The 13,068-nt window shown below is 42.8% G+C and overlaps 1 protein-coding gene across 3 annotated transcripts in view; it reads right to left on the reverse strand.

The window, feature by feature from the left end:
- Positions 1 to 554: 554 nt before the first annotated feature.
- MICU1 (mitochondrial calcium uptake 1) overlaps positions 555 to 13,068 on the reverse strand; it is a 216,100-nt gene continuing 203,586 nt past the window's right edge. For 2 of the 3 annotated variants that reach the window (XM_059882478.1, XM_059882479.1), the window contains 2 exons: positions 2,498 to 2,587; positions 556 to 1,544 (listed from right to left, as the gene is read on the reverse strand). In XM_059882478.1, coding sequence (XP_059738461.1) covers positions 1,384 to 1,544; positions 2,498 to 2,587 — 251 coding nt within the window. In that variant the 3' untranslated portion in view covers positions 556 to 1,383. 3 annotated transcript variants of the gene reach the window in all.

The following is a 13,068-nucleotide window of genomic DNA, read 5'->3' on the forward strand; positions in this document are numbered from 1 at the left end:
CAGATGGGAAATCGCTTGCTTGCTTAAGGTCACACTGAATTAGTGGCAGAGCTAAATCCATAGAAAACACCGGTTGCTATGGACTTTTTCTTTTTTTTGGCCATGCTGCAAGGCTTGTGGGATTTTATTAATAGTTCCCTGACCATGGACTGAACCGGGGCCCTCAGCATGGGAATGTGGAGTCCTAACCCTTGGACCACCAGGGAATTCCCAGTTGCTATAGTGCTTAACACTGACATCTGCCGTACCAGATGATGTCTCATATCCCCCCACACCCCCCACCACCCCTATCTTAGTTCCTTATCGTGGGGCATGAGTGATTATGGACCACCTAACATGGTCCAGGATGAAATGCTATCCAAACCATGTTGAAAAACGCCACCACTAACCTTCAGATACCCTCACTTTTTGTTTATGCCTGATGTGTCCTCTCAACAGGAAGAACCAGATTCTGGTAGAAAGAAAATAGGTCTCTTGCTAGCAGGATCTCAAAGCCAGTGGAGAAGTGAAATGGAAAGGGCCCTGGAGGATCCTAAAATAAAGGACACAGGAGCCTTTGTGTGTGGGGGTTGTTTATTGCAAACTGTTATAATTAAAGTGGTATTTTACAAGTGTTTTTAAGACAGAGGACAGACAGGCTCTGAGCTGGGCCTCAGCTCCAGAGGCACACACCTGGGGGGGAAATGGCACTTGCAGGGAACACGAGCTCAACTGCTGTTCACTTCGTAAGCACAGTCGTGCTGGAGTCTTCTTAGGGAGCCTGAGAGGAAAAGAAGGGGGTGGGGACAGCCATGAAGCAGCTGCTTTAAATTCCTAATCTCGCTCCATCCCCCCTGTGCACATGGCCTTTCGGAGCAGGCCTCAGAGCCACCCTGGGGACTGACACAAATCCATCCTTGGGCCCAGGCTTCCTGCCAACTCGGGGGGTCTTGGTCATCCTTGTTATCACTCATCACTGATTTCCTTTTTCTGTCAGAGGTTTCCCAAATTTGTAGCTTAAAAACACCAGCAGGAGGAGAAGCAAGGAATGTTCTTGTTAATATAAATCCAGAGCAAGACGGCTTGAGAACTGGGTGTTTCCCAGGGTTGGCAGGTATGTGGACAGTTGCCTGCATTCTTTATCCATAGGTGCTTGAACGCATAGTAGTGTTGAACATGCAAAGGGTCTGCACTTTTCGGACTTGCTCATGTTTTTGAGAACCTCTAGAGAGACTCACTGGATCAGAATCAGCCTAGCAGAATGTGGGGACAGGGGAGACTTGAATCCTAAGATCATTCCCAGGAGAACGGGAGCACTACTTCCAGAAGTAGCAGCAGGGAGGCTGTGCCAAGGCTCTGCCCAAGGAGCCTGGTGTGGAGAGGGGCTCCTTGTGCAGCTTTGGGTTACTGTTTGGGCAAAGCGAAGTCCCAGGCAGTCTCCTGTGCACATTTCCACATGGCCTGCATGAGGCGGGTGAAGCCCATGTCTTTGGGCTTCTCCAAGCCTCTCATCAGCCGTTGCTTCATGATAGAAACAAATTCCTTATTGCTCAGCTCTCCATTGCCTAAAAGAAGAGGCAAACACAACAGAGATAAGTGAAGGCCTTGAAACAAAGATGAGAAAATTCCACTGTCACATCGTGTCGGTTCCAAAGCCTAGCACTCTCTCACGGCCAAATTCAATTCTCTTGGCTAAAAGTGAATTGATTTGTGCCTTCCCTGATGTTTTCAACTGCAACTCAGTGACAATTCAGTGTAGTGTGACAGAAGTTGAATGAGACTATATTATATGTCAGGTCCTGTGCTATGCTAGATGTTGAGAATAAAGAGATAAAAATGACTTTGTCCCTTGAAATACCATCAGATCGTGGGAGAGACAAGTAAATTATTTAAGTATTATGGTAGACGTCATAATGGGGTAAACAGAGGATGCTACGGGGCACAGAGGAGGAATGTCTAGCTCAGGATGGGGAGGGTACAATTACAGATCAGTAAAGACTTCCTGGAGGTGACTCTTAAGTTGACTCCCAAAGGATGAGCAGGAATTGGCCACACACAGGGGAGTGAGACGGGGGAGGCATTTCAGTGGTGGTTATAGCACAAGCAAAGGCACAGGCAGGAAGCAGTCCAGCTGCTGGAGAACCACACTGAGTGAGGTGTTGCTGGACACAGAGGTGCAGGCAGGGTCAGGAAACCAACGAGGCAGGCAGGGACACAGGTCCCTAAGGAGCCTGCATCCTCCTTAAAGGGTTTGTACTTTATCTTCAGGGCAGGAAAGGAGGACTGCAAGAAGGGAGGAAGATGTAGTTAGATTTTCATTTTGGATGGATTTCTGGCTGGCTGATGATGGCGATGGCCTGGAGAATGGCACAGCTGGAGTATGGGAGCCAGTTCAGAAGCTGCTGTGACAGTCTCGGCTGGTACACTGGAGCTATCTGCAAGGTTCCGTCAGAAACAGTGTCTACGCCAAGGGCAGTAAGCTCGGTTTTCCTGCCGGACTCCAGAGGGCCCCACTTACCATCACAGTCAAAGAGCGCAAACACCACATCGCACACGTGATCTGAGAGTTCCACTTTAGCCACTGTCCTGGCTACCTGCTGCATGGTCACTGAAAGAAGAAAGACATTGAGTTAGCCCAGCAGAGGGACTTTCGTTTTGCTTTCTCTGAATGGAAGGATAAAAATATTCCATCATAGTAAAAAATTTTCAGATGTATTTGTGATAATTCAGTTTTTAATCCATAACCACCCTTCCTTTTCACTTCAGGTTCCTTTTTTTTCTATTGCTGCCACACTTTAGGAGGTATATATAATTAAGTAAGAATGCCTGATAATAATTCATAGGGAAAGTAGATAAGAGGTTACCAACAGCTGGGAAGTTAGTGGTTAATAGGTATAGATTTACCATTTGGGGTGATGGAGAATTTTTGGAATAGTATTGATGGTTGTACAACATTGTGAATGTAATGAATGCCACTGACATACTTTAAAAATGACTTAAATGGCAGCTTTTGTTATATATATTTTACCATAATAAAATTTTTAAAAGTTAAAATCCACATAGTATTTAAGGATGGAATTCTAAGTCTCAAGCATATAGTGGTGGCTTTTCTAATAACTTATTACCAGAAGAGTGCCTTGCCAAAAAGTAAAGAATATCTGATATTATTATAGTCTCCATCTTGGCATTTCCCTCTCACTGGAAAGAACACAGTAACAAAAAGTTAAGGAAATAATGAGGCAGCCAAAGGACCGGGAGGTGAGAAACAAGGAGGCTAGTCTGACTGCACTGAGGCTTCACCACCAGTTATTGATGAACAGCGGAAATGCACAGCTGAGCTCCTGCCCCTCCTCCTGACAGGTTTGCCATCACCCACTTTGTTTCTCCCAACTGTGCCCCTTGAGAGAAGCAGTGGTCCCCACCTCGCTAGATCAGAATAGTTTTTTCTTTTTCTTTTTCCAGACTTCATCAGAAAATCTCTTCTCTCCTGCCATTTTCTCTTTGACATTTACTGTTAAACACTAGCAATCATGTGAAAATTGGTTCTCATGAAAAACAAGCCAGGAAGGAAATTAGGCGATTTCCCCTGCCTTCTCTGCCATTTATCCTCAAGCTTGATCTAGCTACATCTAGAAATTATGTTATTGCTTATAGACACACTCTTAAGTGAGGTAAAACTAAGAGGAGAGAAAAAGATGAATTTCTATTCATGAATCAACTAGCAACGAAGTGTTTGTATCTATAAACCTCAGATTTGTGTGTGCTCAGTCGCTAAGTCCTGTTTGATTCTTTGTGACCCCAGGGATTGCAGCCTGCCAGACTCCTCTGTCCACTGCTGCTTCCAGAAGCAACGTAAACTTTTCAAAGTCAGCGTGTTTTCTCTGCTTATTTCATTCCTATAATTTCAGTTCTTTCTTGTCATTTTTTTTCTGCATTTGATCTCTCATTTCACCTCTGTGCCTCCATGCATTCTCCACCGTGCTCTCAAGGTCGTCTGATACAAACGCCAGAACAAGGCAGAGGAGCAAGGTGACGCAGGAGGAAAACTGTGCTTGCAGTCATAAGACCTGAGCTCTAGTCTTGGCTCCACCAACTTGCTCGTGTGACCCTGATGGAGTTATGTGATCTCTTTGGATACAATTTCTCATATCCAAAAGAGGAGATGCCACAAGATAACTGCTAAGGTGGCTTAGTAGTGCAAAGAGTGGTTCACTGGCGTTTTCCAGAATCTGAGGGCGAGAGACAGGAGTGGAGGGACACAGAAATAGCTGAGGATCTTGTGTGGTGAAGGACAGAAGAAAGGCATAAAGGCCACAAGCTGGGCTGTGCCTCAGTGTCCACAGTCTCTGGCTGGAGGGGACTGGGCTGCTCACAGGGCGTGAAGGGCTTTAGGTTCTTTAGGAAGTGCTCACACTGCACTTCCTCCCAGGACATGAGTTAGCATGAAAGAGGAATCATCATCCCTCGGAACTACAAGACTTAAGCAGACTATCTACTGTGTGGATGTTCATGAGATGTAGTCAAGTGCTGCCAGGGGAGACGGGGCCTCTATCAGACTGTGGAAGTTTTAGGGTTTAGAAACTTCTCCTGGTAGATCTGGACACTTTATTTTCTCAGCTGGCTCAGGCAGAACCAATTCCTGCTAACTAAATGGCCTGGGGAAGGAAGAGAAAGCAGAAGGCCAATTTGCAAGGAAAACAGTAACTGTTAAGAGAACTAAAGGGATAACAGCTGGTCATTATACTTCTCAGTAGGAAAATCTACTAAGGAAACAATTCACCTCAGAAGATTGCTCAGTGAAAAGAGAATAAGATCAGAAGACCCTGGGTGCTCTCAAATTGTGGTCATTTACCAGACTACCCTATGCAGCCACAGAAATGTGTCCTGAAAAGCGGTTCAAAACCTGCTCCATATTAGATAAATACGGACACTTTATGTTAACCATTCCTTTCTCTGCCAATGTTTGTTAACCATGCCCTTTTCACATCAATACCACACCTGTTTTAACTGATAACTACACCTCTTTTTCTCTCAGTTCTCGCAGGGCAGAGTGCCCATCATCAATTCTTCTTGATGCTCCCAGTGCCCATCCTATTCCCTATGAAGATGGACCTTCTCCTCTAAATAAACCATTAAATAAATAATATTCAATGTCAGTGAGAGCTCTTGGCTTTTTCAGGTGAAAAGGTCACTGAAGTGGTATTAAGTGGTTGCAGAACAGGGACTTCTCGAATCCACAGGTGAGAATGCCTCATTACAAAGGCCATCTCTCAACAGAACAGTTACAGAGTATGTTTCATCTCACGTGGAGAGGGCTCGAATGCCCTCTGTACTACAGGAGGAAAACAGGGCTGCTGAGGTATTCAAACCACTGGGATGTTACCAGCCAGCAAAGGGCCTGGCTGGGGTGCCCTTTCACTGTCTGAGATCCTCAGACAGGGCCCCAGGGTGTGAATCAGAGCAGTGGAACATTAAACTAGCTGGTGAGCTCCAGCCAAGAGTACTGGGGACAAGTAGGGTGACAGATTACAAGCCAAGTGCTTGACAGCTGGTCCCGAGAGCTGGTTCATTCAGATTTGCTTCCACATCTCTGAACCACAAAGTCATAATTAAATCACAGCAAGAACAATCCCCCACCACTTCTGCCCCAGATCTCAGCTTCTCCATGCAGACCAGTTGTTGGTACTGGAATGTGGGCCTCACCTATTTAATGATGCTAACTGATGGATGATTGGGATTCTAATCTGAAAGATATCCCTATGGAGCATGAAATCCCCCTGGAGAAGGCCTAGGTTTCCAAGGCCTATCTATTCCTTTGATATAAATCTGCTCCAGTTGCCTGAACAATATATGGGCATGAGACTGGGTGATTTCTACTAGATTGGGATGGGGAGGAATTTGCAGAAGCAGGCTCACTGGCACTCAAAAATGTGTTAACCATCTGGCTCTTTGAAAAGTCTAAGCAGAATCTGAGATGCGCCAGGTCCCCAGATTACTCTCTGGCATAGTCCATGACTGGACAATTCAGCAGCACAAAGAAATACATACTGAGTTTGTGTGACTATAATGTCAGAAGCTATATTACACAAAACTATCTATTCACAACAGTACTCAAACAGAGGAAAGGAGAGTTCTGGAGGGATAAGAGCCCAAATATCCATTTGGAATCAGAGAATCTTAGAACTGGAAGAGACCTCAGAAGAAAGATAAAATGCAAAGAATTTGAATAACTTGCTCAACGTTATTCAAAGGGCCACAAAGCTAGCTGGTAGCAGGGCTGTGCCTAGAATCTAGGTCTCCTGACTTTCAGCCCATGCTTTTTCCTATACACACTGGGCTCACTCCATCCCTTATGTGGACAGTGGATCCCCCCATGAATCTGTCACTCTATTTTTTTTGTGGGGGGAGGGCATGCCATGCAACTTACGGGATCTTAGTTCCCTGACTAGCAACTGAATCTGTGTTCTTGGCAGTGAAAGTGTGGAGTCTCAACCACAGGACCACCAGGAAATTCCCAGGAATCTCTCATTATAAGTTAAGAGAAAGAACTCAGGTGGAAGAAAAGCCAAAATATGAATTACTCCTCGCTAGTGGGCAGGGATGAATAACTGAATAATAACTAGGGGTTGTGAAGAGCCAGCACTGTAGTCTGACCACAGATCTGATGTCCTGTATGATGGAAGACATCAGTATTCCCTTGGAACATATACTGACAATGTTAGGGACAACTTGAAAGGTTTACTAAAATGCAACCCAATGAAAAGCATATGAAATAAAGGTGGCCCTGGGAGTTCTGCCTGTGATGCATAAATTGAGCTGTGCACAGCGTGACCCAATTAGGAGCTGCCTGTCTCTTCCTAATGCAAAGGCGTTTGGAAAGGTGATACGCCAAGTTGGGTTGACAGTCTCTAGCTGTGTGGCCATGTGATGGTTCCTGTCTTCCTGGACCGTAGTGGAGAAAATCAAAAGCTGGCTTGTGACAGCCAAGGTTAAGTGAGGGAGACATTTCTGCTTCAGCTCTGAAAAGGCTTATGATGTAGAGGTCTTAGTTTCTTAAGTCCATCCCTGGATGGCTTCGGGGAAGGTGAGGACAGGGGGAAGGATTTTCCTTTAAAGAGCACTTGTCCTTTCTTTTGCATCTTCTTCCAGGGTACTTTGGCTAATACAACACACACATTTCAACCTGACTGAAGGAGGGGGGCGGTGGGAAGGAAAGGACAACATTTAGGATAACAAGCAATTTCAGGAGCCAAGAGTAACGCAGTACACTAATAATGAAAACTGTAACACTCTGTGTTATGCACAGTGCTTCCGAGCCACAGGCAGGTTGACCAGCTCTGTGTGCTCAGGCCGTCCACCTGTCAGAGGTGATGCTGGTGATCCTGGCTCTTAAATACTGGTATATGCCAGAAAAAAAACTGTGGCCAGGTTTTCTGAACCTCAGAGCATCCTTCCAGATGACTGTTTCAACAGGCTTACATGCTTAACCTAGTAAAACTGGTTGACAGGAAGGTTTATTGCCATTGTCCAGTACTGTATCTGGTGTCATTAAAAATGCTCATCACATTTGTCCACAAAAGGCAAGCATTTCTACCAGCTCCATTAGGCAGTGATTTCAGGTGCCACATTCAGAAGGCAATCACAGTTCAGTGGGGGAGACCATACATATCATTAAGATTGTGAAACATATAGGAGAATTATCAGACATATTAACAGACACACATGGGTTACAGTGGAATAGTTTGTATTTGGTTAGAGGTACATTTTGGATCCTCATTCCAAAGGATTAAAGAGACAGACTGCTCCAGATATGGCATGTAAAGTAGTAAGTAGTAGGTGGTGGAGGAATCAGTTTGAGTAAGGACTGGAAGCAGGAAAGGAGGCTAATGCCCGACTAGACAGCTTGAACAGAGGTGCAGGTGGGGATGAGAGCATTAGGATAGATTTGCCATCAGGACAGACTGGCAAGGGGCCAGTCAAGTCTCCTTGCAGGGAAACCTTTATAACACAGCCAGGTCTTACCTCGAGACCAATTTACCATGTTACCAAAATTTACCATATTTGCTTTTCCTTCTTTGACTCTTTTAAATTTTCATTATTTTTTATTTTAAAAAGTTATTTTTCATTATATAATACGTTTAGTTGTTTGAAATTCAAATGGTACAAAAGGGTTGAAGTCTCCCTCTCAATGTCCCTTCCCCCTCCAGATGTTGTCCGGAAGCAACGAACATCTCCAGTTTCCCTAGAAATATTTTATAGATAGAAAATCAAATATTTATTCTTCACTTCTTCCCACAAAATGATTTAAATACATGGTTTTCCTTGACTCATTTAACAACATATCTAAGAAATAATTCCATTCCAATAGATAAGCAATTCCTTTTTGACAGGTGCACAGCATTCCACCAAGAGCACGTGTCATTATTTAGATAACCACTTCTTTATATTATTCTAACCTCAATCTTGGAAGTGGCTTTTATGCTTGCTTTGCAAAATTACTTCCTTGGTGGGCTACAGTTGTCAGCCTCAAGAGAGTCTGAATCTCTGATAACTAAAGTTGAAAGCAACTGAGATATTTAAGTTCAGCTTGCTGAAATGATACAAAAGGCTAAATACACTTCATCTTAACAAGTGTCTTATCAAAACTGCAGAGGTCTCTAAGGGCAGTAGCCTCTGAAGCCCCTGCAAAGCAGCGCTTGCATTAAATACTAACCTCTATACTTCCCCAGTTGGTGTAATTTCTTTCTGATCCTTTTCATAGCAGGATATAATGCTGCTGATGTTCTTGTCTCTTTAGGTGGGTGTTTTGGTGGTTTATCTTACCCTCTTTCCTCTCTCCTTCAATGGTAATCATGAGTCCCTAAAGCAGCTCTCCTTCTCCTTGGGGCACTTATAAATAATTTCACTAAATCACAACATATTCAAAGCAACAGAGGTAAGCCAGAATCAATCTTTAGAACTGCTAAGTGACTTTAAATTTTGGGGAAAATAAATTAGTTCTCTGCAGAGAGAGAAAGTGCCTCATAAAGCAAACATTTCTTTCAGAATTTGAGCTTCTGTGCCTACAGTATGAATACTTTTGTTTTAAAAATTGATGCCTTTGTCTTAAATGAATGGAATCCTGGCAAGCACTCTCCTTCACACATAAACGTTCTTACAAAATGAAATAATGAACTGAAGCACAGGAGCCTGCCTCCCACAAACTTTAAAAGAATTTATAAGGACTTTCCTAGAGGTCCAGTGGTTAAGATTGTGCGTCCACTGCAGGGGATACAGGTTCAATCCTTGGTCAGGGAACTAAGATCCTGAATGCTTGGCAGCATGGCCAATAAATAAATAAATTAAAAAAATACAAGAATTTACAAAATAGGAGCTTTTTCCCCATAACCTCTTCTCCACACATCTTTATGACATTCCCATTTCCTGTCTTCATGCTACGGCTGTCTGGGGATGCTCTCCCGTACATTCTTGCTGTAAACTTTCCCCCATTTTCGTCTTCTCATAAAAGCACTGAGTCACCTATAGAATTCTCTAGACCCTTCTAGTGGCAGTGAGTGCTATGCACTTGACAGAACAGTGGTATGGAAGTGAATGAACTGGAATCTCTGGTCTCAGTTTTGTATCACACTAGCTGTGATTTGAGCAAGCCATTTTCCTTCAAGTGTAATTAAAGAAGTTAAAAACAAGGAAGTGAGGGTTTAAGTAAAATGATTTCTAAGCTCCCTTTAAGCCCTAAAATTTTATGACTGACATGTTAACATCCTTTTAGATAACATGGCTTAGATGAATTAAAATGTGCATATCTTCAGAAGTCCTCAAAAGAATTTAACTGGTAATTTCTGGAATTACAGCTGGTATGGTGGGTAGAATTTTGAGATGGTCCTCAAGATCCCCACACCCTGTAAAATCTCCTCTCCTTGAAAGTGGGCAAGACCTGTGAATAGGACGTGATACCACTCTTGTGATTAGGTTACTTTATATGGATAAGGCAATGGGATAGTCATTCTCATGATTACAATTATGTAAGAACCCATCTCGCACACTGAGGAAAAAGATTCTCCTGCTGGCTTTGAAGAAGTGAGCTGCCATACTGTAAGAGGACCACATGGCAAGGAACTGCAGTGGCCTGCTGAGAGCGACAGCCAGTATGAAAAAGGAACCTCAGTCCTACACCCAAAAGGAGCTGAGTTCTGCCAAGAACCCAAATAAGCTTAGAAGAGGACTGTCTGTGAACTCCAGATGAGAAAGCAGTCCTACTGATGCCTTGATTTCCGTCTTGTTAAAGACTTTGAGCAGAGAACCCAGTTACACTGTGCCTGACTCTCTGACTTATGAAAACTAGTATGATAAACAGGTGGTATTTTAAGCTGCAAATTTGTTGTAATTTGTTATAAGCAACAAAGTAGGGAAGGTATTTATGGTTGGGAATGTCCTTTAGAGATTCCTCAAATAATACTTTATATACAGCTATGCTCATTCTAGGTACATTTTATGGAACTGTCACTTTTCTGCAAGTACTATACCAAGCTTTATGAATCAGCTCTTATCAAGGCACTAGCCAAGATCTAATTAAGTTTTAGATTTCTTAACAAGAAAATAAATTAAAACTGCCACCATTCTTTTGGGAATTCAACAGCCTTGCTCTGATTTCAAATGTATTTGATAATTATAAGTCAGTTCATTTTCACAGATTTGGATACAGCTTTAGGCTACAACATGTTCCTTAAAATATTACTACATTCAGTTAAAAGCTGATTTAGTTACAGAGTTTCAAATCTGGAAGAATGCTTGGCAATATTTAGTATAACATCTAACCTGAGGTCAGAGAAATTGTGATTTGCCCATGTGTCAAGGAAAGTAATGACAAGGGAAGGTGTCATACTCCTCTTGTCCTCCCCCTCACCCTAGGCTTTTATTAGAGAATTATACCATCCTTTTCAGGATCTGATCAGGTTAAAAATTAATTCACTCATTTATTCAACATTAATTAAATATCTACTATATATAAATAATTATTCTAGGCTCAGAGCAGGACACAAAGATGTGGAAAACATGGTTCTTGTCCTCAAGAATTTACAGTCTAGTAGACAATTACCCTTTGATTGCTACAGATACTAGAGATATTGATAGGGCATAGATAGTCCTAGGAACAGGGCTTCCCTGGTGGCTCAGATGGTAAAGAATCTGCCTGCAATGCAGGAGACCTGGGTTTGATCCCTGGGTCCTGAAGATGCCCTGGAGAAGGGAATGGCTTACCCACTCTAGTATTGTTGCCTGGAGAATTCCATGGACAGAGGAGCCTGGTGGGTTACAGTCCATGGGGTCACAAAGAGTCAGATATGACTGAGTGACACACACACACACACACACACACACACACACACACACACAGTCCTAGGAATAGATAAGTTAAATAATGAAAACTGGAGATACTAAGGGAACATTTCATGCAAAGATGGGCACAATAAAGGACAGAAACAGCAAAGACCTAAGAGAAGCAGAAGAGATTTAAAAAAGGTGGCAAGAATATACAAAAGGTATATTCTTCTGTGTATTCTTGACTATACAAAAAAGGTCTTAATGACCCAGATAACTGTGATATAGTCACTCACCTAGAGACAGAAATCCTGGGGTGTGAAGTTAAGTGGGCCTGAGGAAGCATTACTATGAACAAACCTAGTGGAGGTGATAGAATTCTAGATGAGCTATTTAAAATCCTAAAAGATGATGCTGTTAAAGTGCTGCACTCAATATGCCTGCAAATTTGCAAAACTCAGCAGTGGACCCAGGACTGGAAATGTCAGTTTTCATTCTAATCCCAAAGAAAGGCAATGCCAAAGAATGTTTAAACCGTTGTACAATTATGCTCATTTCACATGTTAGCAAGGTAATGTTCAAAATCCTACAAGTTAGGTTTTAGTAGTACATTAACCAAGAACTTCCAGATGTACAAGCTGGATTTAGAAAAGGCAGAGGAACCAGAGATCAAATTGCCAACATCCGTTGAATCATAGAAAAAGCAAAAGAATTTCAGAAAAACATCTACTTCTGCTTCACTGACTACGTGAAAGCCTTTGACTGTGTAGATTACAACAAACTGTGGAAAATTCTTAAAGACATGGGAATACTAAACCATCTTACCTGTCTCCTGAGAAACCTGTATGCAGGTCAAGAAGCAACAGGTAGAACCAGACATGAAACAGCAGACTGGTTCCAAATTGGGGAAGGAGTATGTCAAGGCTGTATACTTCACTCTGCTTATTTAAGTTCACAGAGTACATCATGCAAAATGCCAGGCTGGATGAATCACAAGCTTGAATCAAGATTGCCAAGAGAAATATCAACAATCTCAGATAGGCAGATGATACTATTCTAATGGCAGAGAGTGAAGAGGAACAAAGAGCCTCTTGATGAGGGTGAAACAGAACAGTGAAAAAGCTAGCTTAAAATTCAACATTCAAAAAACTAAGATCATGGCATCCGGTCCCATCAGTTCATGGCAAAGAGATGGGGAAAAAGTGAAAACAATGACAGATTTTATTTTCTTGGGCTCCAAAGTTACTGAGAATGGTGACCACAGCCATGAAATTAAAAGACACTTGCTCCTTGAAAGAAAAGCTGTGACAAACCTAGACATCGAATTAAAAAGCAAAGACATCACTTTGCTGACAAAGGTGTGTATATTCAAAGCTATGGTTTTTCCAGTAGTCATGCATGGATGTGAGAGCTGGACCATAAAGAAGGCTGAGTGCTGAAGAATTACTGCTGGAGGAGACTCTTGAGAGTCCCTTGGACAGCAAGGAGATCAAACCATTCAATCCTAAAGGCAGTCAGTCCTGAATACTCATTGGAAGGATGGATGCTGAAGCTGAAGTTCTAATACTTTGGCCACCTGATGTGAAGAGCTGACTCCCTGGAAAAAACTTCAATGCTGGGAAAGATTGAAGGCAGGAGAAGAAGGGGACAACAGAGGATGAGATGATTGGATGGCATCACTGACTCGATGGACCTAAGTTTGAGCAAACTCTGGGAGATAGTGAAGGACAGGGAAAACTGGCGTGCTGAAGTCAATGGGGCTGCAAAGAGATG

Source organism: Bos taurus, chromosome 28, assembly GCF_002263795.3.
Source record: "Bos taurus isolate L1 Dominette 01449 registration number 42190680 breed Hereford chromosome 28, ARS-UCD2.0, whole genome shotgun sequence".
NCBI classification, from domain to species: Eukaryota; Metazoa; Chordata; class Mammalia; order Artiodactyla; family Bovidae; genus Bos; species Bos taurus.